The sequence below is a fragment of the Candoia aspera genome, chromosome 3, assembly GCF_035149785.1.
Source record: "Candoia aspera isolate rCanAsp1 chromosome 3, rCanAsp1.hap2, whole genome shotgun sequence".
NCBI lineage: Eukaryota > Metazoa > Chordata > Lepidosauria > Squamata > Boidae > Candoia > Candoia aspera.
In genome coordinates this window covers 65,294,591-65,322,519 of record NC_086155.1, presented here as the reverse complement: position 1 = coordinate 65,322,519, position 27,929 = coordinate 65,294,591, and the positions used below count along the sequence as shown (strand labels likewise).

The following is a 27,929-nucleotide window of genomic DNA, read 5'->3' as shown; positions in this document are numbered from 1 at the left end:
TGGACAGCAAGCATTTAAGTTTAACAATTTTAATATTGACATAATTATGGCAGCACACTGATTTTAGAAGAGAAACCTGCAATTAAAAAATTCTAACAAATAACCTTGGGGTTTTTTTTAAATGGTAAAAATGATTGCTCAAATTCCCAAGAGTTTATTGGTCAAGAATAAAGGATTCCTCAGTGTATCGAGCTTAGTTTTTAGATCCTGCAGTTAGGCTGGCCAAACTAAAATTAAGTAGGCATGCAGCTCATACTTGGTTACTTAAGTGTACTTTTTTTCCAGATGCAACCATTTCTTAGGCAGATGTTGGGTTGCTCCAGCGACCTTTATTAACAGGAGTGATCCTCTCCCTGGAAAAAAAATAATACCATAAATTCTTTACCTATTCTATCCTTTATCAAAGCCAGGGTTGAGAACACATGGTCATCCAAATGTCATTGAATCAGCTTCCCTAACAATTGGCCATCCTAGCTAAAGACTGTTGGAAGCTCTAATTAAGGAACAACTGGAGAACCACAGGTTTCTATTCCTCTAAAGAACTTAGAGCTGTAGTTAAGCCTCCCAACAAACTTAGTGACCTTTCCTAAGCCACTTAATGCATTTTATAAGTGAACAGAGCTTTTAATCTGCACAGTGTACAGGTTGACTAGATTTATCACAAAAAGAAGAAACATTGGAGGCAAGGCAACAGTGGGCAAAGAATTTTAATGACCATTCTCTCGTGTCTTACCTCTGCTTAGTTTTTCATGTCTAATTTTTGAATTTTTATAGTACAGGTATGCCTAAAACTCATACATTGTTCTTCACAGAACAGTGTGGATGTCAAGCATTTCCCTGCTACAGTGTAAAAAGGAAACAGTTTGGCTACCTTCAATTTTATCATTTTATCATTGGATGGGTGATGGTCTACTATGAATTGGAATGACTATGAGTTTCCTATCCTGAAGCCATTTTCATATTATCCTCATAGGTTCTAGTTCTACAGGTAACAGCTTTGGATAGGTTATTTCTTCAATTCTCAGCCAAATGTCTTTCTTGGTTCCTTAAATTCTGAATTAAATCATGTTGTTTCACAAGCAGAAACAGTATGTTAGGAATTGATTCATTCACTTACAGAACACAGCAGGATGCATGTGGTTTGCTACCATTTTTGTCTATGTCTTCTACACAACACTTAATACAGATATGTACAATGGTGCCAAGATTGTTTGTGTTTTTGTCTGTGTACGTGTACACATGCTAGTTTTGCTAATATGCAGAGTAAAGTGCATGAATAAAACTGCAGAAGTAGTATTGATATAATAGTATTTAACATAAAAGATCACATTAAGATTTTGTGGTACTGTCTTTACAGAACTATATTGATCATAAATGTGGGGAGAGATTCAGAGGTGCTGAAAACTGGGACCCTGAAATTACCAATTATGGCATACATTTTAGAAACTGTAGCTGAATGAATTTAGGAAGATTAGAATTTAGAGCAGAGCAAAATAGAGAAGATAATTATGATAAAAATATAATAAAATAATAATAAAAGACAACATGCACTGAGCTTTCTTCACTCTAAACATCTTCCTGTTAAATCCTTACTGTTATCTCTGTTTCATGAATCCAATTCCATCTACTATGCAAGATTTTATGAGGAACCTAAAGAACGTATGTGCCAATGGGAATCAGGCTAAGCATGCTAAACAAACCTGCAAATTTCATTTTAGAAAGTAAATGTTAATTTAAACTGTATCCAGAACAACTAGATAAACAAGGCCAGGCATGCAAATTAAAAACAGAAATTCCAAACTTGATGGAATTGGGGGGACTTAAAAAAATTATTTGAATGGCTTGTATACTTATAATTTTTCACTTACTGTAAACACTTGTCCCTTTCCGAGTTACTAAGATAACGTTGTGCTTCATTCAAATAAAGGGAACGGTATCTCATCTTCTTTGAATATTTCTCATGCTTTGTGGCATCATAGCGGCCAACACCAACAGGATTCTGTAAAGAGTAGAGCATTTGGGATACAGTAAGTACTGAAAACTTTCTGGTTGCCCACTTCAGGGTAAGGCCGTGGCAAATTGCTTCTATAATGATGTCAAAAAACCTACATGGATTTGTCTATGCAGTGATTAGCAGCTGAGCTCCACCAGAAGAAGAATTTGCTTAGGGTGAAACATTTTGCATCCTTCAGCATAATACCTTTCAGGTATTGCAGAGGGACTGCAGAAGAGGTTCACAGCCATTTGTTGCTGTTTCTTGCTATGTCTAGGGCTGTGCAACATTGGGAATGCAATTTTTACTGAATGCTGAGTTGGATGCTCTGTATTGAAAATGATTTATTATTCTGAGGGGAGGGCAACATTCTTCACCTGAAGCCTCTAGATGTGTTGGATTGCAACTCCCATCACCCCCAGACACCACTAGGCCATGCTGGCAAGAGAAAATAACTATAGCCCAAAACATTTAGAAAGGAGATGGATGGATGGATGGATGGATGGATGGATGGATGGATGGATGGAGATAGATAGATAGAGATGGATGGTAGGTAGGTAGGTAGGTAGTGTCATGAGTAAGGATGGCGAGCAGGGGGCTCCCATCCAGACTGTCAAGCGCATGCGTAGCACTGATGAATTGTTCAGCCATTCAAAGAGACACAGATCGGGACCGCCTTAACCCTTGGGGGTTATATGTCTGGGTTTTCCCACGCTTCTTCAGTTTGTTAGGATTCCTGTTAAGTACTAGCAATAAATATTAGAGACCAGTTCCTTGTCTCAGTGTGTTTTCTGGTTGTTAGGACATCAATCCTAACAAACTCCTACTCCCATCGAAAGAGGGAGGAACAAGCAATTAAGGAGATACGTTTAGAAATGTCTTCAGAAAACCAAGAAATGCGGCTCGCCATCCTTACTCATGACAGGTAGGTAGGTAGGTAGACAGATGATAGACAGAAAGGACAGGCAGATTTATCTTGAGTGTTTTGAGACCAGTGAATAATCTTACAAGTTAAAAAACTGACCCAAATTTTATACCTACAAATATAAAATTTCAAGAAATGTTGAAGCCACACAGAACAACCCGTTATCCTTTGAGACCTAGTCAAGAGCAGATCCACTGACTTCTAAATTAAAAATAAGCAACAGATAAGCCCACAGATAAATCAGGGATTGAATCCTCCTCCTCTCTTTGGTGAAGATGGCAGTGCCAGCCCCTAGAGGTGGAGGCACAGAAACATAGCCCTGCTCTTGCATTAAAGTGCTCCACTGTGTACAAGAACCACAATGTTTCAAGGCTCTATATAAAAGTCTTCCTGCTAAGTTAAGAGAAAACACAACATATGAGCACCCTGTCTTATTGCATTCATTATTCAAAAAGAAACATTTCCACTTGAGTGTTTTTCCACTTTCCAACATTTTAAATTTTTTTCAATTGTTTGAGGGGGAAAAAGGAAAGTAAATTTTCTTCCCCTCCTCCCAGGCCTTCATATCTCCAGTTTCATAAATACAACCTACAGAGTGAAATTAATGGCACAAAGGACAGGGCCCAAGTTATTAGAGCATCTTTGAATGATCTCCTTCCCCTGCTTCATGAAAAGTAACTGATCCATATACGGTTTTATCTCCTAAGAGGCAATAACTCACTCACAGTGGCAAAGCAAGCTTTATCAAAGGCTCTGAACCCAGTTTCCCTCCCAGGGGCATCTGCAGAGGGAGTGGCATCCAAAAAGTCAAGATGACAGTTACAGCCGTGCCATAAGAATGCCATCTCTTTTTTATATGTGTTGCAAAGTATGATAAACACGGTTGTGGCTGTCATTTTGTTCTTCTTGTCTTCCTCATCCCTGCTCCCTTCTCTAAGTGAAATTCTGCTGGCTGTGTGCACTAGCCCTCTTGGACCCAGTGTCAGGGCAGCAATGAGACAAAGAGTTATGATCAAGTTTCTCCCTTACAGCATTTCCAAAAATGAGACGGTATGCTTTTCGGTCAAATCTTTTTGCACGAATCCAGAACGGTGGTTGGTTTTCATATTCTGTTCTCTTAATGGGTTTTATGTCATAGGAGCCTGGTCCTGTTTGGAACTAGGGAAAAGAAATAGGCAATTGTTTTCTGTTATTGACTCATTTTACTATATGTTCATCATTATCATTAAAGACACATTACAGAAAAACATCCTGGAGAAGATTTGCCTGCCTTCATCGAAGTGAGGCACATGTAGTATGCTATTATCGGTCCCACCATTCTTTTTCTTTGCACATCTGCAACTGGGCACTTATTAGTTTCCTAGCAAAACAGTTTTCAATCAAGAAGGTGTTTCCTACATATTTTTCGGTCTCTGTACTATAAAGAAATAATGTATATTAAATCCAGTACACTTAGCCTAAATTTACAGGTTTCAGAGAATATTTTTAGGGTTAAGGTGTCCCAATATTCTCATTAATTGCCAGAGGCAAGAACTCTAAATTTTTCTTCTACTTTTTCTGGTGCCAGGATGGCATAATCCACTGAGGTTCATCCATCCCGCAGTCACTCGGAGAAGCTGCCTCCACTCTCAGGGGCTGAGGAATTGGAGCAGGAAAGACCGCCTGGCCCCAGAGCATGCCGGGTGCAACCTAGAGCAGCACAGCGGCATTCAGTGCATCTCCGTGCGTGCCAGGAGTGTTCCCATCCTTGAGTGGCTTCACTGGCATGGGATCTCTTTAGGAACAATTGCTAACCTGGCTCCCTTTGTTGGGAACAACCACTCCATTTACCGGAACTTCTGTCTGTTGCGCCCTGAACTCTTGCCCGTGGAAACTCTGTTCTTTTGCACCCAGATCAGCTGATGCTACAACCCCTGGACTGTGCCCTGGCAATGCTTCTGCCCGCTGCTTGATTGTGCTTATTGGGAACTTGCCTGTAAGTTTTCTAAGGGATTCAGGACTGTTTGAGACTGCGTGTAATGGTTGCCTATTCTAAAACACCATCAGACTCATGAGCAGGAATTCAAAGATATCTGATTTATTAAAGAATAGTATGCAGGATCACAGAGAAAGCTGAGAATGATGAAAGCGCGCCAAATTCAAACTAAAAACCATCAGTGCAAATGAAATCCCTCCCCCCGTAGAGTCTTCTCAAGTTCACAATCCCAGGTGCTCCTAACGGTTTCTGATGGTCTGCGGGAAAAGGCCTTGAACAGATAACATAACCCAAACACATTCCATTGCACTGATTTCACATACAGAGCATGGTACAAGGTCTCACAGCAGCTCCCTCCCAAACAGAAACGCGCGTCAGCGCCATGGCATGTGAAATGTTATGATGTATAAATTACATTGAATCAGTGAACATGACACTGCATGCGTCTGCACCCACGCTGTGTCTCCCGCTCCTGTACTTGCTCAAACAGAGTACAGTACGGCCCTGTTCTCCTCTGCCCATGCCTATGGCAGGCCTGAGATAGGACAGTATTGCTATTTTGGTCCACATGTACGGGTTCTTTTTTTTTCAGTTTTACTTAATGTGTAGTTTTGCATGCTTCCCTAATATATTGTATTTCTGCACTTTCCATGCATACATGCTTTTTTGTAAAAATATGTCCCTAATACACATTTTAAAAAATGTTTGGGAAACAGTAATGCCTAATTCTAACATTTTCAAATTATCACTGAGTTTCAGTGCATGTTCAGGTCTGCAAATGTAAAATTAGATAATAATTTTCCTTCCTTCCTAGCCAGGACGTTGCCATCCCTGTATTGTACATGGGTGTTTCATGAAAAGATATTTTTCCTTCTTCATTTCCTCAGAATCACAATCCTGTTATTTAGCAACAAAATACTGAGGTTCAGGAGTAGCAGGAACAAAAATCCAAAAGCCACCGTAGGCTCATATCTTTACTAGAGCTGATTAAAACATTACATAGTGGTAAGTAAGCTTTTAAGTTCTCCAGCATTCTGTTTCAGACAGGATTTTAAGTTAAACAACCAAATGGGAGGCCAGAAGTTAACATGACAAAGAAGTCCCAAGTTTGCTGTTCATAGCACTCATTAAACTCTTGCTTTAGAGTTTAATTAGTTTAGACCCAAGAGAAACTACTTGGCATTCCAGATATTAGCTGAGCTACAACTCTCAGCTGTTCTAAACAGTGTATCTAAAGGTAAGGATTCCTGGGAGCTCGAGTTCTACAACATCCAGCCTGCTACAGGTTCCACAGCCCTATTGTAGACTGGGCTTGAGGCAAAGCATGTTTGCAAATTTAATGAGCTTGTCAAAATGTATTCCCACCTCACTTTTTAATATATATTCTCAAAAAGTATTTGGTATGCCATTTAAAGCATGCCAGATTGTCCCTTCATTCTGTAAGCAGGGGGAATGTGATTGAACAATACATGGGTATATAATGTTGGGGATTCTCTGTAAAGCAATTAATATAAGCAACCATTTTTATTTTCACACAAGAAGAATTTTATTTTTTGGTTGCTCATACTACTGAAACAGCCATTTAGCTAGCACACCTCACTGATTGTATCTGATCTTGAAAAAATAAGCAGGATCAGATGTGGTTAATGCTTCACTAGAAACCCCAGGACAATAGTAAAAAAAAGTCTTGGAAAAATGCAATGGAAAAATGTTTATTAATTCGTTAGATTTATATCTTGCCCTTCCTCTAAGAGTTCAAGGCAGGTTTGCACAACAGCAATTCTATAACATAGACTGGGCCAAAGTCACCTGTAAATTTTCATGGCCAAGAATACAGTATATTAGAACTTGGGTTTCCTGGCCTTAATCGCTATACCACACTGACATACATCTGTTTTACTGAGAAAAATCAGTGAAATCACCAGGAGATGAGTTCAACTCAAGGGAGGATTTACTTTTAATTAAATTGATGTAATCTGATGGTATCGCTCAAAAAATATACCCCTGTGACATGATTGATTGCTGTCATGTCTGCCTGGTAAATATACTATAAATCTGGATGTACTTTAATATTTGCTGCTTATAGAAACTATTTTAATACTTCAGAAAGAAGAAAAAAGAAAAATGCATTCCTTTTTAAAAAATGTACCTCATTCTGTTCCCCATCTGCAGTGCGAATGGTGGAAGAAAATCAGCACCGGACTATCGATGAAGAAGCAGAGAAAAGTCACCTACTTGTTCACGTGGAACCTGGCCAATTCTGGCCCAGAAGATCCGTTCAGTTGGGAGATCAGGATTCCGCTCATAACTGCTAAAAACACCATGTTTCTTTTTCTCCCTCGTCTCCAGTTCTTCCAGGAAGGATTTGACATTGCAATTAGTCAGCTCAGAGGTTTTTTTCTACCATCATTAAATAAGAGAAGATATTGCTTTAGAAGTGGAAATAGATAGAATGTACCATATGTATGTGCATATAAACAGAAATGTACATATGCAGGCAATTGATCTAAGGTAGAACTGGATCAAATCCATGTCTACTATGGGCAATTATAATATAGATACAACTTTCAGTGTGATTTGAGTCCCTTAAAAAAATTCTCACTAGAGTCTCAAATGATCAGGCTCAAATTATCCTACTACAGATATTTTATGTAAAGACCTAGCTCTCTAGAGAAGGCTCTAATGCTGGGAAAGGTGGAAGGAAGGAGAAGAGGATGACCAGCAGCAAGGTGGATAGACTCAGTTACAGTGGCGATGGCTGTACCTGAAGGACCAAGTTAGGGACAGATTGTCATGGAGAAAATCAATCTATGTGGTCGCTAAGAGTTGACTTTGACTTAATGGCACATCATCAAATATATTAATGTATTTATATTAATGTATAATGAAAAGGTGAAAAGTCCCCTGTGCAAGCACCAAGTCATGTCTGACCCTTTGGAGGGACGCCGCTTTCGCGATGTTTTCTTGGCAGACTATAGCGGGGTGGTTTGCCATTGCCTTCCCCAGTCGTCCCCTTCCCAGCAAGCTGGGTGCTCATTTTACCGACCTCGGAAGGATGGAAGGCTGAGTCAACCTGAGCCGGCTACCCGAGAGAGAATCCAGCTTCCGCTGGGATCGAACTTGGGTCATGGGGAGAGTTTTTGGTTGCAATACTGCCGCCTACTACACTGTACCACATGAGGCTTTAGAGCCTCACATAGAGCCTTGTCTGGCGCAGAGTGGTAGGTGGCAGTATTGCAACTGAAACTCTCCCCACGACCCGAGTTCGATCCCAGCAGAAGCTGGATTCTCTGGTAGCCGGCTCAAGTCGACTCAGCCTTCCATCCTTCCGAGGTCAGTAAAATGAGTACCCAGCTTGCTGGGGAAGGGGACGACTGGGGAAGGCAATGGCAAACCACCCCGCTATAGTCTGCCAAGAAAACGTCGCGAAAGCGATGTCCCCCCAAAGGGTCAGACATGACTTGGTGCTTGCACAGGAGACCTTTCACCTTTTGCCTTTCACCTTTTCATGACATATAATAGTAGCTTTTGTAGAACCTATGGTTCCAGGATCAGATTTATAGGAGCAAAACTTTTCATATATTTAGAAATATTCTAAATTAAATTAGAATAGGTCCAATTCAACAAATGCAAAACATGAGTTTTGACAAAGTCTACCGAAGCCCACTGATCTAAACTAAGTATCAGAAATGAAACTACTGCTAGTTATTATGTTTTCTATCATATAATGGTTTCCTCCAAACTACAGTACTGAATATTTTGTTGTTCTTATTCTAGAATGTGAGAAATATTAACAATTCTCCTATTGTGGATATATTTCAACTGCTGTCTACAGAATTTTCCCCACAGCTCAGCTAAAGTGCTCTCCTCCCCTCTGTGAGCCAACAGAAAAGGCTGTTCCCACTGCCACTCCTAATTTATTCTATTCTGGTTTGCAGCCAGAGGGTGGTATCATTTCCTGTGCAAGGAAGCCTCTCCCCCACCCCTTTCTTAACATCACCAGCTCTCAGGAAAAGGAACAGCCTATCGCGGTACTACTCCAAGCGTGGGACCTGAATTAGTCCAAATACCTGAAACGCATGTGTGTGATCTGGTTATCTCCCTATTACTTATGCTTGTGCTTTTTTTGAATATGAATTTACCACTGTTCTGGAAGAGTGCTAAACCTGTGATCAAAAGCAGCCTAGCCTGGTGCAAGCATGGTGGGGAGGATTTCATCAATCACTTTTCTTTCTGCCGCTTCACCACCCTTGTCAGCTGGTGTTCAGGTTGCTTTGAAACACAGTTTTAGCACTCTTCTAGAACAGTAATAAACCCATGCTCAAAAGCAGTCCAAGCAACAGTTTGAAGGGAAAGGCTATCAATAATGCAAAGCAGCAGCTCATCCTAGTTTCTGCTCTTTGTCTGTGGACTCTGCTTTTACTCACTCTCAATGTAGCAGAAACAATGCTCGGCTGCTTTTCCCTGCACCTGTCTCACTGTAGACTCTCACCCTGATAATTCCTACAGCAAATCTTATCAGTGTATGAGTGTGCATTAGCCCAGCACAAATTCTTGTTGAGTTTTCCACAGTCTGGTCTTTTCTTCCTTTCCATGGCCAACTGCTTTCTTCCATCCTTTATTCATACCCATTGTCTTCTTCCATTCTCAGAATCGCTATCACGTTCCTTATCCCATTTCCATCCTTGTTTCCTTTTTCTGCCGGAAAGAAGGATGGGAATGTGTCTGTAGATGTGCATTTATACATGTGTGAGAGAAAAGGGTATGTCATGTGCGCCGTTTCAATGTATTTGATGCATCGTAACGTTTCGCATGTCATTAATTGGATGCGTGTTTCATTTGTCTAGGGAGGATGGGAACGATTATCTTTTGGCTTTGCTTTGGAATGTATTTGTGTTATCTACTGCGCTCAAGGTTACTTTCCCAGGCTAGCAACTCTGACGATTGCTAGCACCTGTGCCGGGCGGGGCTGTTACGAGGGAGGCGGGATACGTTTGAAGCAAGGGTTTAAGTTTGTATTTGGCGCGCTTTTGCTCATTCTCAGCTTTCTCTGTATTTGCTCTTAGTACTCTAATAAATCAGATTTCATTTAGCATCCTCTTGTGAGTCTGAGTATTTGGGGCTAGGGCAATCATTACAGGGTACATGTTTACATGCTAATGGGGAAATACTGTAAGTTGCTTTAAAAATGAAATGTCTTATTGCCAATTAATTTTAATCAGTGATTATTAATTCAATTAATTTTTTTCTAAGAATCTACCCTTTTTTTGGAATGTGGCCTCTGACCAGTGTTTATACACATACCTATACAGTAATTTAACACAAACATTTATTGGGGGGAAATCTGCAGGGCTGGCTGTGTTCAGCTTGTTTGGCAACCTTAGGCTGACAAGTTTGGGAAGCCAGTTATTGCATGGGATTTATGTTTAATACCTATTTTATTTTATTTTGTTTACATAATATTAAACATACTGTTGTCTAATCTTCCTTTTTCTGAGAATAGTCTTAAATTCAGGGTTGTTTCCTTTCAGGGAAACACAATATGAATTTTTCACTGGAATATTCAGTTTTCCAAATCTACACTTCCTTAAATAACTGAGTCTAGGACTATAAGATTGCAAAATATAACCTGACTCTTCTTACTTGTTTCTATTACAAGATTACAGCATTTATCACTTCTTTTTAAAAATTACCAACCAGAAAATTCCTTAATGCTATTATTCCTAAAATCTTAGAGTTTAAAAAAAGTGGCTAGGAGAAAGGATTCATTCATCTGCTGAAGTTTTGTCAGTCAAATTATAGCCTTCCCCACTCTGATGTCCTCCAAAACCTTTAACTAAAGCTTTGATCATCCACAGCCAGTGTGGTCAATGGCTATGATGGCAGATAGGATCAAAGCTGTAGTCCAACAGATGTGATGAGCACTCAGTTGGGGAAGTCTATGTATTACTAAGCAAACTGTGGAGAACTCTTGCAAGCAAAAAAAGTGAGAACACATACATCACCAGCAAAATGTCCAGCAATCATAGGTTTTGACCTGTTGCCTGTGAAGATTTCATACGGACCTCGAATACTGACCACTCGTTTCAACATCTCATCAATACCATTTTTGAGATTATAGGTACCAGGTCCCAAACCACTTCCCTAAAGTCATTCAGGATGAAAAAGCATCAGAAACACATGAAAACAGCTGCATAGTGTGGCACATTTAGGCAGGTGAACATTGATCCCTATCTAGCAGTAGATAGATATGCTATATCTAAGGGCCCAGCACTTGACTGCATGGCTCCATTTGCTCCATGGGAAATCACAAAGAAGTATGATGGGTCAAGTAAGCACTGCCACTGGTCAATTGTAAAGCCATTTGTAACCCAAGAAAAAAAATTAATTCCATTTTACTCCAGTAGCATAAAGGAGCTTCTGGCAGTAAAATGGAGTAGTTACAAAAATCCCGACCCACTTTGGATGAAAGTAGAATGCAAAACATTTCTAAAAAGAGATGTTATAACACTGATGAAACAACAAAGAGTAATGATCTTATGGTTACTGTTAATCCAGAGAAGGCTGAGAGCAGATGGAAACAGGGCTTCTAGCTTCACACTCCAAGGACCCTTTCTGACTGATGAAGGGCATATGCAAGGATGGGCAACCTGCAGCCCAGATTTGCACAAGGTGCCCAAGTTTCAGTTTTGCAGGCCCTGGAGTCTCTTTGACCCCAATTTCTGAAAATGGAACTCAAACATCTGAATGATATTTTAGATTCAGTTTCCAGGCAGTAAAGGCAGGACCCTGGAGGACTTGTCCTAAAATTGGCTTAAACTACTCAGACAACAGGGGAAATCCTCAAATCCTATTCCCATCCACTTATTTCATCCATGCATCTCTCCCCCCCGCCACAAAACTGTTAGTTGTGATGCTCAGTCATCAAACAGTTGCTTAAGGCTGATATCTAGGAATCTAGGAAGCTACCTTTGATGAAATCAAAGACAAGAGAACCAAGGTTCCCTCCAACTTAGAATCATCTACCTTGATTGGCAGCTGCTCTGTAGCATTTTAGACAGGGTCTTTTCCCAGCCCTGACTAGAGAGGTCATAGTTCCAACCTCAAGACCTCCTGTGCATGATGCTCTTCTATTGAACTATATAAAGCCTTTCTGTACAGTTGAGACTATTTATTTATTCACTCATTTATTTAAAAAATTAATATGGCCACCTAACTCAAACAACGTGACACTGAGTGGCTTACTACAAAAAAGAACCAAGATAAAAAAAACACAACTAACAAAAATAATAATAGACAACCTGGCTCACATTCATAACTGTCTCCTGATGTAAACTTACTCATTGTGGCCCCAATGCCCAGGAAAAGAGCCATGTTTTTAAGGTTTTTCTGAAGAGCAGCAGGGTCAGAGCCAACCAACCATCAGGGGGAAGATCATTCCAAGGGCAGATACTGCTACAGACAAGATAAAACTTCTGGGTCCCGTCAGGAGATATAATTTCAGGGAAGGGACCCAGAGCATGCCCACCCTATTACAGCGAGTTGGATGGGCGTGGATGAAGGGCTATTCCCTTGTCCTTGTCCTTAATTTGACAGCATGAAATGTGCTGCCTCCTTTGCTGCTGTTCCCAGTCATTGCAAGTTTCTGGCTTCCCTTCAAGGTAAAGTCTACAATACAGTATTTGCTTTGCAGCTGTCATTGGATGCTTTGGCTTCAGAGGCCTCATGCCTGTCCCACTCATGGACTGGGGCAAGATGAAGTTAACTTCATGGAGACACAGCCAAAAAAGAAAAAGAAAAAAATGTTGCCAGGGCATACTTGGACCATGGTGAGGTGTAAGAGGGGCAAGGTTCATAGTTCATATACAACAAGTAAATTGTTGAGCTGTTCCCTTCTATGGGAGCACTAGTCAGCAAGTGTGAAAACCACTGCCACAAACAACAGCAAGGTGGAAAATCAAGAAGGTAAACTTGCCATATGGAAGAAGGTGAACTGTTTAGGAGTTTTACTGTCCATTATTCCTAGGGCAGTCACTGAGCTTTTTTCCTTTTCTTGTAGTTTAACATAAGGATTCCCATAGGTACCAGGGCCAGGATAACATTCCTAAGAGGATGGAGGGGGGACAGAGAGAGAGAGAGAGAAAGAGAGAGAGAAGACAATCAACACTGCAGGAAAATAATAGGTATCTCATCTGAACTGTTTCCTAGTTTCAGATTTAGCTTAGGGGCTAAGGTCACTGCTAAAGTGACAATCCCCTGCACAAGGACAGCTCTATTTATTCACTGAGTGGTGTACACAGATTTTGCCTGATTCCCTTCAGGTCCTGTTTTATATCAGTCCAGGGTTGATCATCATTATTTATTTTAATAAGATCTAATTGGATCTATATGACATTAGCAATCAATCTTTAGGTAGATTTCCCCCCCTCATGCTAATGTCTTTCTCAAGGAAACAAAGTTCTATGTAGGAATGGTTGAAAGAGATGGATATGTTTAGTTTGGAGAAAGACTCTCATCACTGCCTTCAAATAACTGAAGATCAGGCATGCAGAAAGGGAGCAGACTTGTTTTCTGGCGCTCCCTTAGACCAGACCTTGCGGCTGGAAGATTAGCATAATGGAAAAGATGATTTCTAAAAGTTCAAAGAAGCTTCCTAACAACAAGCACTGTTCAGTGGTGGAAGACATGACCTCGGGAATTAGTTGTCTGAAATACTTAACATAAAGGCTATTTGCTATAGTTGGATTTCTATCAGAGGGTGTGCTAGATAACCTCCAAAATTCGTTCTCACTACATGTTTCTATGGCCTTTCACACAATATACTTAACTCCAGACCAATGTTTCTTAGTTGACCCATATTTGGGGGAATTACTGAATATCCACCCACTTCTTTTAGACCTGTCTATATCCCATGATTCCTTTTGGCAGGGGAGTACAAGCTAAGTTCCATTACATCAATAGTCCCTTTCTCATTGATCAGGCAGACAGGAATAACATAGTTTGGGTGCTGCCAAGTTTTCTGCACTGCCAGTGCTTGGGGTTGAGTTCTGCAGTGAAGAAGGCTGCTTTTTCAGCTCTTTTACAGCTCCAACATTTTTTCTCAGAGGACTAGATGAGGTTTGATTACTATCCAAGAGTGGATTCAGTTTTGTTGTTTACTCACCAGGGGAGCATGGTTTAACCTACAATATACCTAGGGCTGTTTGTTGTTAGGAGTAGTCCTCACTAACCCTCCTGCTAAGTGGGTTGTGGTGTTTACAAAGTATGTTTACCCTACACTTTGCCTTCTTAAGCATGCTGTGTGAATAGAGACTCGTGGTGCTGGAGCTTGAGCACCTCAATGATGCCATGAGCTAAACCGTGAAGGGCCACCCAAGACGGGAAGGTCATGACAGAGAGGTCAGACTAAATGCGATCCCTGGGGAAGGTAATGGCAACCCACCCCAGTATTCTTGCCGTGAAAACTCAATGGATCAGTACAACCAGAGATATGTCGGTATACCATCGGAAGATGAGACCCCCAGGTCGGAAGATGGTCAAAATGCTACTGGGGAGGAACAGAGGAGGAGTTCAACTAGCCCCAGACGTGATGACGCAGCTAGCTCAAAGCCGAAAGGACGGCTAGCGGCCGACGGTGCTGGTGGTGAACAGTGAATCCGATGTTCTAAGGATCAACACGCCATTGGAACCTGGAATGTAAGATCTATGAGCCAGGGCAAATTGGATGTGGTTATTGGTGAGATGTCAAGATTAAAGATAGACATTCTGGGCATCAGTGAACTGAAATGGACTGGAATGGGCCACTTCACATCAAATGACCACCAGATCTACTACTGTGGACAAGAGGACCACAGAAGAAATGGAGTAGCCTTCATAATTAATAGTCAAGTGGCTAAAGCAGTGCTTGGATACAATCCAAAAAACGATAGAATGATCTCAATTCGAATTCAGGGCAAGCCATCTAACATCACAGTGATCCAAATATAAACCCCAACCACAGATGCTGAAGAAGCTGAAGTAGAGCAGTTCTATGAGGATCTGAAGCACCTACTGGACAACACGCCTAAAAGAGATGTTATTTTCATCACAGGAGACTGGAATGCTAAGGTGGGCAGTCAAATGACACCTGGAATTACAGGTAAGCATGGCCTGGGAGAACAAAACGAAGCAGGACATAGGCTGATAGAATTTTGCCAAGACAATTCACTCTGCATAACAAACACTCTCTTCCAGCAACCTAAGAGACGGCTTTATACATGGACTTCACCAGATGGACAATGCCGAAATCAGATTGACTACATCCTTTGCAGCCAAAGGTGGCGGACATCTATACAGTCAGTAAAAACAAGACCTGGAGCTGACTGTAGTTCAGATCACGAATTTCTTCTTGCACAATTTAGGATCAGACTAAAGAGATTAGGGAAGATCCACAGATCAGCTAGATATGAGCTCACTAATATTCCTAAGGAATATGCAGTGGAGGTGAAGAATAGATTGAAGGGACTGGACTTAGTAGATAGGGTCCCGGAAGAACTATGGACAGAAGTTCGCAACACTGTTCAGGAAGCGGCAACAAAATACATCCCAAAGAAAGAGAAAACCAAGAAGGCAAAGTGGCTGTCTGCTGAGACACTAGAAGTAGCCCAAGAAAGAAGGAAAGCAAAAGGCAACAGTGATAGGGGGAGATATGCCCAATTAAATGCAAAATTCCAGAGGCTAGCCAGAAGAGATAAGGAATTATTTTTAAACAAACAATGCGTGGTAGTGGAAGAAGACAATAGAATAGGAAGGACAAGAGACCTCTTCCAGAAAATTAGAAACATTGGAGGTAAATTCCAGGCAAAAATGGGTATGATCAAAAACAAAGATGGCAAGGACCTAACAGAAGAAGAAGAGATCAAGAAAAGGTGGCAAGAATATACGGAAGACCTGTATAGGAAGGATAACAATATCGGGGATAGCTTTGACAGTGTGGTCAGTGAGCTAGAGCCAGACATCCTGAAGAGTGAGATTGAATGGGCCTTAAGAAGCATTGTTAATAACAAGGCAGTAGGAGACGACGGCATCCCAGCTGAACTGTTCAAAATCTTGCAAGATGATGCTGTCAAGGTAATGCATGCTATATGCCAGCAAATTTGGAAAACACAAGAATGGCCATCAGACTGGAAAAAATCAACTTCTATCCCCATACCAAAAAAGGGAAACACTAAAGAATGTTCGAACTATCGAACAGTGGCACTCATTTCACATGCCAGTAAGGTAATGCTCAAGATCCTACAAGGTAGACTTCAGCAATTCATGGAGCGAGAATTGCCAGATGTACAAGCTGGGTTTAGAAAAGGCAGAGGAACTAGGGACCAAATTGCCAATATCCGCTGGATAATGGAAAAAGCCAGGGAGTTTCAGAAAAACATCTATTTCTGTTTTATTGACTATTCTAAAGCCTTTGACTGTGTGGACCATAACAAATTGTGGCAAGTCCTTAGTGGTATGGGGATACCAAGTCATCTTGTATGCCTCCTGAAGAATCTGTATAACGACCAAGTAGCAACAGTAAGAACAGACCACGGAACAACGGACTGGTTTAAGATTGGGAAAGGAGTACGGCAGGGCTGTATACTCTCACCCTACCTATTCAACTTGTATGCAGAACACATCATGTGACATGCTGGCCTTGAGGAATCCAAGGCTGGAGTTAAAATTGCTGGAAGAAACATTAACAATCTCAGATATGCAGATGATACCACTTTGATGGCTGAAAGTGAAGAGGAACTGAGGAGCCTTATGATGAAGGTGAAAGAAGAAAGTGCAAAAGCTGGCTTGCAGCTAAACCTCAAAAAAACCAAGATTATGGCAACCAGCTTGATTGATAACTGGCAAATAGAGGGAGAAAATGTAGAAGCAGTGAAAGACTTTGTGTTTCTAGGTGCGAAGATTACTGCAGATGCTGACTGCAGTCAGGAAATCAGAAGACGCTTAATCCTTGGGAGAAGAGCAATGACCAATCTCGATAAAATAGTTAAGAGCAGAGACATCACACTGACAACAAAGGTCCGCATAGTTAAAGCAATGGTGTTCCCTGTAGTAACATAAGGCTGCGAGAGCTGGACCATAAGGAAGGCTGAGAGAAGGAAGATCGATGCTTTTGAACTGTGGTGTTGGAGGAAAATTCTGAGAGTGCCTTGGACTGCCAGAAGATCAAACCAGTCCATCCTCCAGGAAATAAAGCCAGACTGCTCACTTGAGGGAATGATATTAAAGGCAAAACTGAAATACTTTGGCCACATAATGAGAAGACAGGACACCCTGGAGAAGATGCTGATGCTAGTGAGAGTGGGGGGCAAAAGGAAGAGGGGCCGACCAAGGGCAAGGTGGATGGATGATATTCTAGAGGTGACGGACTTGTCCCTGGGGGAGCTGGGGGTGTTGACGACCCACAGGAAGCTCTGGCGTGGGCTGGTCCATGAAGTCACGAAGAGTCGGAAGTGACTAAATGAATAAACAACAAACAAGAATAGGAAATGCTTTATTTCTTGGATTTCTGTTTATTATATTGCTATGACAAGCACATAAGCCATGCCATAGAGAAACTTATGTTCATCCCTTGGTGCTTAGATAAATATCACTCTGAAGATTATTTATTAGCTTGTCCTGCATAATAAACAGTTCAAGCCCTTGTAAACTGAAAAAGTGCTATATATTGATTTCCCTTCAGTAATGTATGCATTTGAAGTTCTGGGCTCAAAAATACAGAATAATAAAATTCATTTAGCAAGCATCAACTTTGCTATCACGATGACAGTGATGTGCAGGAATGTCTGTAGAAGGAAGGTGTAGAGGATAAAAAAACCCTCAAGATGGCAGCCTGAGACCAAAGTCCCACCCCTTTTTTTGTGTTTTTCACGTGAGGTGCATATATTAAAAAGGGGAGGACTGAGATTATGTGTCTATAGCTGCCATCTTAACTATTTTGTCCCAACCCCTGCCTGCAAGACTTTCCTGGTGATAAAGTATTTTCTGAAATATATTACTGGGATGCAGCCTTCCCCAACTGCCCAAATTATTTTCAGTTTTTTGCAGTTATAATGAATTATTCTAGATAGCATCTCATCTCCCCATGTTTTAATTAGCGATGTCCAGGAATATTTATTTCTCAATGATTACAGTGTGTTTTATGAAGAAACTGTAGTCCAGGTTTGTCCAACTAACCATCTTTTAAATGTACTGAACTAAATGACCCTTAATTAGATGGCCATGCTGAGGATAATAGAGTGTATGGATGATGGCCAAGCTGGCTAGTAATGATGATGGGAGTAGTAATCCAACTACCAAGAAGACAATGGATTGGGGCAAGCAGGTCTAACTTTTTCTTTCTTTTTGAATGTTCTTCAAATCAGCAGTTCCAGCAAAGCTAAAAACTAGGTCATACCCTGATGCGGTCTTTAAATCTCACTTCTCCAGTATCACAAATTCCTTTAGTACTGTGTGGACGTCTTTCCATGAGCTCCAGAAAATCTGTGTGATTGTAAGTCCCAGGTCCCAGTTTTCTTTTCTTGGAGAAAAATAAACATGAGAATATGGTTGAGAAAATGGATGCACATCTCTTGAATAGCCTCTACCAACCATCAGGAAGGGGGAGGAGGGAGAGAGAGAAAGCAATTGTATGCAAACATATTTTTTCTACCCTAGCATTCTTGCTCACAACTATTGTTTCCTCATTCCTAATAACAGTGAGGAAACAATCTTGGTTAGGGTAAGTGTTGAATCTTGTCTCCTCTCCTCTCTAATAATCTGTTCCCCAGTGTCCAGATGATCAACTGAAAGGTGAATGTGTTTGCCAGGGATCTGTGGGTCAAAGAAACAGTGAATTGTATTTATGTGTTATAGGGATTATATCTGGGATGCAGAAATTGGATGACTACTAACTGGAAGTAAAAAAAAAATCATAACTAACCCTAGATGTAGGTCATAGCTAGTTAATTTCATGTAACGCAGAATTTTAAATTAGAAGATTTTGAGCAAAACTCTAAAAAATGTTGGAGGAAAGTAAAGAAGTTATTAATAACACTTGTACATTTCTGAGAATAATTTTAGAGCACTGTGACAAGTTACCTTTCTGAGGGTCTTTAGCTTAACATCTGCTATTGTTGAGTGGGCCAAATAAGAGAATACTGTAACAAGAGAAACGGGATGGATGGACAGATGGATGGGATTCATTGTTTTGAATTCTAGTGTATCATCACTGGGTGACAACAAGGTAATCCTAAAGGGGAAGAAATGATGTAATTCTAAACAATTGTGGAGTGACGTTCCACTGAAATGGACAACCCCCTTCATGGTTCACTTGTCTGATAAAGCAGGATTTACAGTTCCAAAGTTATTTCTACTTGTGTTTGAGTAAATGCATATAAAAACCATGCTACACTGTGGTCTACCAGGTTTCCACTGCAAAAGTCCTGATAACTTTTACTAGTGGATAGTAAAGAAATTGAATTTTCAAGAGCCCTTTTCTGCCATCTATGGTCAGTCAGACATTTGCAGACAGATCTGGTAGCCTTGCTAGCCAATGCCTGAAACTGAAATATACATGAGGAATGTACAGACTGGGGCCAGCACAAGCAGTCCTGTTACCCTGTTCACTTTGAGTCCTTCTTAGTTCAAGGAATGCATGGAAAAGTTCATTATCAGCACTTACTGCCAGAAATCTAAATAGAATCCACTCACCTGAGCTTTCTCCTGCTGACATATTTCCTTAAATTTAAAATGTGGCATTTCAGTGAGTCTAGCTGCCTCCTGAGCCTTTGCCCAGCTAGAGCTTGATACATTCTTCTGCAAAGCAGTACTGCTGAAGCTTCCATAGTCAGTCATGTAAGTGCCTGGTCCTAATTTTCGACTCTAAAGAAAGTATGGAGTTAATATTATTCCCTTGTTCATAGATACAGTTTGAAAAACAGACTAACTAGAACTATATCAGGTACAAAGTGCCATAATTCAGCTTTCCACAACTATGTGCCATCCAGATGTTACTAACTACTCTTCCCATCAAGCTGGCCAAGATGGCTAGTATACAAAGGTAATAGAAATCAGAGTCCGTAACATCTACAGCATGTCAGGTACCCTCTATGACATAGTGTACACCATTGCCAGGTTCATACAAAATGCTAAACCATGATGTGGAGTGTTTGTTTTTGGCTTAGTATGATATGTGAATCCATAGGTAAAGGTAAAGGTTTCCCTTGACGTAAAGTCCAGTCGTGTCCGACTCTAGGGGGCGATGCTCATCTCCGTTTCAAAGCCTTGGAGCCGGCGTTGTCCATAGGACACTTCCGGGTCATGTGGCCAGCATGACCCACGGAACGCCGTTACCTTCCCGCCGAAGCGGTACCAATTAATCTACTCACATTTGCATGTTTTCGAACTGCTTGGTGTGCAGGAGCTGGGACGAGCAACGGGAGCTCACCCCGCCGCGCGGTTTCGAACCGCCGACCTTCCGATCGACAGCTCAGCGGTTTAACCCGCAGCGCCACCGCGTCCCATAAATGTGAATCCATAGGCATCCATTAAATATTAGATATTGCTTAGATATTGCTTCTCAGCCTTTTGGCTAAGATCAAGTGTAATTTGTTGTTATTTAATGTGAATCCATAGGCATCCATTAAATAACAACAAATTACACTTGATCTTAGCCAAAAGGCTGAGAAGCAATATCTATTAAAACTTATGATGATGTCAAAATGACAACACATGTCCTAACAGCCAGGAAACACACTGAGACAAGGAACTGGTCTCTAATATTTATTGCTAGTACTTAACAGGAATCCTAACAAACTGAAGAAGCGTGGGGAAAACCCAGACATATAACCCCCAAGGGTTAAGGCGGTCCCGATCTGTGTCTCTTTGAATGGCTGAACAATTCATCAGTGCTACGCATGCGCTTGACAGTCTGGATGGGAGCCCCCTGCTCGCCATCCTTACTCATGACACACATGCATAATGAGATCATTGCACCAATGATGTGATTATGTAATTTGCACTAGAGATGTCAGATGGAAATACATACACATATATGCCATCATCTGTTCCTCCTCTGTAGGCACCTATGGTGATTCTAGCACAGAAGGAAGCTATCATTTTTAACCACAAAAGATACATTTCATATCACACTAAGTGTAATGGGCAGAAGGAATAACCTTGAGGACTAGGAGGAAGAGCTGTAACCAAGACAATGGTCTGGTAAAAGAAATCTGAGTCTGGGCCAGAACTGTAACCTGAGAAAGTGTCTCAGGCAAGACCCTCCCTAGTTCTCCCAAAGATAAAGGGAGGGAGAAGAGATGCATATTCAGACTTGCAAGATTCTGTTATAATCTTGCCTGATTTTATAATACTTATAAAAGTATTATAAGTGTGCATGATTTTGGTTTCCTAGTCTGGTCAACCCTGAAGAGCTGACATTAAGCAAAAGCCAAGCACATTATGGCCTAACCAAGCATTCCTCTCCAGTTGTGTTCTCTTAGTTGATATGCCTATTCTGCTTTCTCTGTTTGATTTCTGTAAAACATCAGTCAAGATATGGCTGCATCTGCTGTATTCCAAGCAACAGAGAGCTAGTGATCAATCCCCTACATTTTTGGAAATTCAAAATGGAAAAAATGCATGCCAATAAAAGAAGCAGAAAGACATTCTGATGTCCTTTTCTGTTTCCTTGCACGCTGTTGTGTGCAAAGATTTTATCTCTACCCCAGAAATTCTTCTCTACAGTATAATTTCTGGGGTAGAGATTAAATCTTTGCACACAACAGTGTGCAAGGAAACAGAAAAGGACATCAGAATGCATGATGCTTTGGAGAGTAACAATGATGATTTTGTGGGTTTCCCACATCTTTTACTCTAACATTTTTGTGAATCAGAAGGTCCCAGAAATTATATAGAAGAAATATTTTCTTTAGGTTTCAAAAATATTTTTTTGATTGTGAAAGTTGTATTTTCTTGTTCAACCACATATATAGGAAATTGGGAAAAAGTAGTTTTACTTTGTGGATGTAAGATGCATTGAGAAATATACTCACCAATTCTGAACAGACACTCTTGCAGTATGGGGCCTGGAGGAAAGTATTGGGCTTCTTGACATTAGGATAAATGGCTGATACATCAAATCTAACCAAGAGAAAACACATTCAAAATACACAGTCAGAAGAATAACATCCAAATAATGAAAATATCTTTCTTTTGCCTTTATTAATATTTTAGCCACAAGAACTTGCTAGTCACTGTGATAAAATAAGGAAGCAGGATGTAGTTGACTTCTAATCTGTCATTTGAGAGTACGGAAGTGTTAACACTACAGGATTGGGATGGGGGGAAGAACATGTGTGCTGCTAACCACTCCAACCAGCATAGCCAATGGTTAGTGATGTAACTTGTTGTCCAGGGGCTTCCGTTCTAGACCCAGCACCATTTCAGAAGTCTGCTAATAGGTAAGTTCTAATATTCCTGTATATTGTTGTTCCTGAGCTGACTCTGACCTAAGTTGCAGTGTAAGACATTTCGTGAGTAGACCTTGAAAATCTAAGCGACCTAATAGGTGATAACAATAACACTTCACCCTCTTCTGCTATTGGAAATATATGTAATTTGCCTCAGAGTTCTGATTTTGATACATTCCCTGTTAAATTCTCTTTTCTTAAACTATGATGGCCATATCTTTCATATTTGTTGCATTAGCTATTTCAAAATTGTGAAATCACAGTAGACTGTCCAATAGAATTTGGAACACTCCCATCAACACTTGTAAGTGGTGCCATTCATGCCATGCCCACCAATGCAATATTAATAACATAATGACTATTTCTTATTAAAATTAATTATAAGGATTAACATTCCTATTAATAACAAGAGGTAATCTGCCTATCTTCATTTTCAAGGGTTTTCTGTTCTCTCTTAGGTCTGTAGTTTGGAAAAGAACTGCCAAATACTTGATGTAATTAAATAAAGAACTACAACCAAATGACAGGACTAAAAGTATTACAATGAAAGCCAGTGTGGTACCATGGTTAAGATGTTGGACTAGAACCAGGAAAACTGAGATTCAGGTTTACCCTCAACCAAGACATTCACTGGGTAATTTTTAGCCAGATAGTATCTCTCAGCCCAATGCACTTCGACAACACAGGATGATCATGATCATCATTGTCATCATCGTCATCTAGATTTGGCTGCCAACTCCAATTCTGAGTGGCTTTTAAGAGTAAAACAATAATAACTAGAAGAAATCATCTACAGGTATGTCTGGACACGACAAACTACATATACTACAAAAACACATCCAAAAAGGTCGTGTTTTTGTCAGTGACCTGGGAGAAAAGCCAGGTTTTTAAAGACTTCTGGAATCCCATCTGGTAGGAGTCATTGTTGTGGGAATAAAACAGGAGGAAGTTGTGCTTTGTACACCCCTTGAGATCCTGAAGAAAAGATGGGACATAACTAAAATAACAACAACAACCCATTTCAAGCTTTGGCTTCAAAGCCGAAGCCATCTCTTCTAATCACACACACACACACACAAACAACATATTCCAACTCCAACATGTAAAAGTGATTTAAATTATTTGGATCATTACAACAGGGTTCTGTAACACATGGAACACTGTGTTCCATGTACAGTATTATGCCCAGAACCTGGCTGACTTAAATTAGCCAAATCACTTTGAAGATACATCATAGATGTATTAAGCATGCAAACAGCTACAGCTCTTTGGCAGCTAGCTGAGCAGCCCTGAGCAGAAGCAGACCAAAGCTTATATACCTTTGGCCTGCTACCTTACAAAGACAGGACAAAGAAAGGCAAACACAGGGTAAATTACAGCATGACGTTGGAATATTTCTGATAAACCTATCTGGGTGACCTTGTTATAAGTTATCACTTCTTACTAGGTCAGCATGCTAGCTATGCTAGCATGAGATATAGGTCAGTGAATTTAACAATCTGGTTTACTGGGTCACTGGTTCCAGATCTTACAGGATTGGCAGTGAATGCAGCTCACATGTGTATGGGGGATACCTTATACCACCACACATGGAACTGTAGGGCTCCATGAGAACTTGATGGGATTTCTTGGAGAAAGTAAGAGCAGCAGCAGCAACAAAAGTTCACTCAAACACAGCCAGTTTACTCTCATTAAGGCCTTCATGATTCCTCCTTGCAAAAATCTTTTTATGAAAGGTAGGGCAGGGTTGGTTTAAGGGGGTGGCATCAGATGAAGGAGGGGGGACCCTAAGCAAGGCAGCAGGTGAGTGATTAGAGGGCACAAAATGCAGAGGGTCTGTCTGTCTGTCTCTCTCCATTGCTCCAGCTCCAAGACAACACCTTGGGTTCGCCCTGGGCCAACGGGATTTTGGCAGGCACATTCACCCACTGCTCCATCATCTGTCAACATGACGATCAGGGTAACAGGGTAATTCTAAGCAGGATTTTACTGAGTGAGGAGTGATGCTGTCTCATTCTGTTCTGTTCTCTTCCTACATCATTCTGTCAGTGCAAAGCTCTGTCTTGTCTCTAAAGCTCTGTCAGGTACAACCTACTTGTTGTTCCAAGTTCAGGTACAACTTCCTTGTTCCAACAGTGATTAAGGCATTGATAGAACTGCTTCCCCAAGTGCCTTGAGAGATAGAACTGCCTCCCCGAGTGTACCCTGAGCTTCTCTAAAGCTCTAAAGCTCTGTCTTGTCTTCCTCTCACTTTCCAGGAATCCATTTGCAAGATTAAACTGTGTGTAGTGGAGGGGCTCCAAGCCTGGGGTTGCATGGGACCCCAAATTCCTTGAACCAGCCCTGCTGTAGAGCAAAATGAAGAATGATAGCTGCAAATGGAAGAGGGAACTACAAGGGAAAAGAAGAACCAGAGCAGCTTAAGGCAGGGAGCCTCCGTTGAGCCTGTGTTTTCAACACACAGTACGACTCCTTGTGCTCATTCATAGAATAGCCAACCTGATCCTTTGTCTTCCTAATTACAGCATGTTACTGTATATCAGGAAAAAAGATAACATACATGGGTTTCAGGAAACCAGAGAATATATATAGAATATAAGAATGTATATAAATATATATAAAGGATATATAAATATAAAGAACACAAATCGCTATGGCACTTGCGTCCCTCCATGTATTTGGGAATAGGACTAAGGGGACAGGGTGTTGCTGAATGCCTGGTCTGCCTGCAATGAAGCTTGCTTCATCCACAATAAGGTTGTGGATGAGAGGGCAGGCCTGGCTTGTATTAGCAAAACCTGAATGGGGCCAGGGGATGTGGAGGTCTGCTCAACTGAGTTTCAGGTTTTACATCAGCTGCAACCTCAGGCAAGGAGAGGTTGAGTGGCAAATGTCATTCGGGAGACTCTGTTGTATCAAGAGATACTTTCTGGCAGTTAACTGGATGTGAGGCTTTACTAGTGAAGCTGGGTTCACAGGACAAGGCCCTGTGGACATCTGATGAAATTGCTCAGTTTCCAGAAGGCACGTGCGGAGGCAGTTCTATCAATGCCTTAACCACTGTTGGAACAAGGAAGTTGTACCTGAATGGCGTCTCCCAGATTGTAAGCCAAGGGCATCCCATGGTTTTCCAAGAAGCTCCAGAGAATGAACAAAGCCAAGAGATGCTTAGAGCACTACTGGTGTAAAATAAGTGATTCTGACCAAGCACTGATAAGAGTCCATATTCAGGTTATATCATGCTGATAAGAGCAATTAAATGTTTATATTTTTTTGCTCTTATTGCATCCTCATATTTTTGCCCAGCAAGGATGGACAAGAGGAATATCTAAAAGGCTTCTGTAAAGAATTATCTAGGCATCTGGAGGATGAAGTCACTCAGATTCATTGGGAGTTAGAAACTAGCCAGGCAGATCCAGGGAAGATGGCTGAGGCTTCGTCTTGAAAAGTTTTCTAGGATAAGTCTGACCCTGTGAATCCTGAGGAAGTGGATAAGATTCTCTGCAGCACCTACTCAGCCATTTGCAGTCTGGACCACTACCCTTCCTGTTAGTGAAAACCTCCAGGGAGATGACGGTAGCTTGATCAGGGCAGTGGTAAACCTAACCTTGAGAGGCAGTGTTACCCCTTTCTGTGAAAGAGGCGGTGAGGCCTCCCCTCCTCAAGAAACTATTGCTCAGTCCAGATATACTGGACAACTATTAATCCATTTCTAACCTCCTCTTTTTGGGAAAGTTTGTGGAGAAAGCAGTTGGATTGTTGCCACAGATGGCCCTCAAGGAAATGTATTATTTGAACCTGTTTGGATCAGGCTTCAGGCCCAGTTCAGCACAGAGGAGGCATTAATCACATTTATTGATGATCTCTAGTGGGACAGGGATAAAGGTAATGCAACCTTAATGGTCCTGCTTGATCTCTGTAGCTTTCTCTACCATTGGTCATGGTATCCTTCTGAGCCATCTCCAGGATCTAAGAGTGGTAAACACTCTCTTGCATGGTTCTCTACTCTTCTGAAAGGATGGTTCCAGTTAGTGGTGGTAAGGGGAGAGATTGAGCCCTAGGTCCCTCAATTGTGGGGTGCCACAGGGCTCAACACTCCTTTAACATTTACATGAAACCATTAAGTGAGATAATCCATCAACATGGAGTCAGGTTTCATCAATATGCAGATGATATCCAACTTTACATCTCTGCCACTGGCTAAATAAGTGATGCGGTGTTGGAACGGTGTCCAGGTGCCTGGAGGCTGTTTGGGTCTGGATGGGGAGGAACAGGTTAAGACTCAATCCAAGCAAAATGGAGTGGCTTTAGGTTTGAAAGTCTACTGATTCCAGTATTAGTATAGGGTTGGGTTGCACTTCCACAAACAGAGGAGGTTCACAATTTGGGTGTCCTCTTGGACCCACAGTTCCTGCTCAAGCAGGGCTTTTGCACAGCTCTATTTTGTATGGAGTCCTTGGTGCTCTCTGAGTTTGTTTGCTTGCAGATGTTTCACTAATGATGTTTACCTAGTTGGGTAATGAAAGTCTGCAAGCAAATAACCAAGCTCAGAGAGCACCAAGGACTCCACAGCTCAACCCTGAGTTACATCTATTCTTTTCTATTGCACCTATTTTGTGGGCCAGTTGCAACCTTTCCTGGAACAGGAGGCATTTCTCATTGTCACTCATGTCTTCGTAACCTCCCAATTGGACCATTGCAATATATTGTACATGGACTTGCCCTTGAAGAGCATTTGGAAGCTATCACTGGTCCAGATTATGGTGGCACGAGTAGTTATTAGCGCATTCTGCATATGCTTACATACTCTTTCACATTTCACATCTTTGAGGTCTGATTCTTGTTAAGGCTTGGTAGTACAAAGGAAGCTTACCTACTGGAGATACGTACTGTATGTATCTATGTGTGTGCTTGTGTGTGTATATATATATATATATACACACACACATACATACACAGAGAGAGAGGGAGAGGGAGAGGGATACACAAATGTACCTGCCCCATTGTCCTTACCGGGCTTGTTGACTCCAAAAGGGGGCTCCTGTGAAGCCCTTTGGTTCCATCTTCCATCTTCTGCTACCTAGAAGAAAATAAAAAGAATGATCACTCTTCTGATTGGCAGCTGCAGCAGAAAATGGCTCTGGAATTTCACTGCCATGACAACAGTAGACACTGGAGCTTCTGTTTCCATGGTCCTGACAGGGGTGTGTCTTCAGGGCAACCAGTTATGTTCACAAAGGCTTGTCAATGCTGCTGGCAGCTTTTCTTGATCAATCTTGGACTTTGCTTAGAAGAGATTGTTAGATCCTCCCCAGCTGGTCTTTCATGGCAGCTCTAAAGTAACAGCAAAGAAAAGGTAGCAGAAAGAATGGCATGGATATGTTTAGGGAGGACACATACCACAGTAGTTGCTTCTATTGTAACACATCAATCAACCTAGCATTAGACCACAACTCTCATAATTCTCAGCTGGTGTGGTCTTGGTGCTAATGAACCATTTCCTACTAAACGTATGATCTCAGATTTCTTTTTATGCACTGAAGAAATATCACA

General features: G+C 41.2%; 1 protein-coding gene across 1 annotated transcript; it reads right to left on the bottom strand.

Moving 5' to 3' along the window:
- CIMAP2 (ciliary microtubule associated protein 2) lies at positions 1-27,439 on the bottom strand. The gene is made up of 10 exons (XM_063299852.1): positions 27,390-27,439; positions 21,960-22,047; positions 19,618-19,788; positions 18,323-18,445; positions 12,869-12,997; positions 10,894-11,037; positions 7,129-7,293; positions 3,948-4,076; positions 1,869-1,999; positions 1-353 (listed from the first exon to the last, which is right to left on the bottom strand). The coding sequence occupies exons 1-10, from the start codon at positions 27,437-27,439 to the stop codon at positions 299-301; spliced, it is 1,185 nt and encodes a 394-aa protein (XP_063155922.1). The 3' UTR covers positions 1-298.
- Between the last annotated feature and the right edge of the window lie 490 nt (positions 27,440-27,929).

Bases quoted from the DNA above. Each gene is read 5' to 3' on its own strand.
- CIMAP2 (XM_063299852.1), bottom strand. From the start codon at position 27,439: ATGGAACCAAAGGGCTTCACAGGAGCCCCCTTTTGGAGTCAACAAGCC. The intron at 18,446-19,617 runs GTGAGTGGATTC...TTTTTCTCCAAG, and splicing joins GTCAGCAGGAGAAAGCTCAG to AAAAGAAAACTGGGACCTGG. The intron at 7,294-10,893 runs GTATGTGTTCTC...TAATGATGGTAG, and splicing joins CTGGACATTTTGCTGGTGAT to AAAAAAACCTCTGAGCTGAC.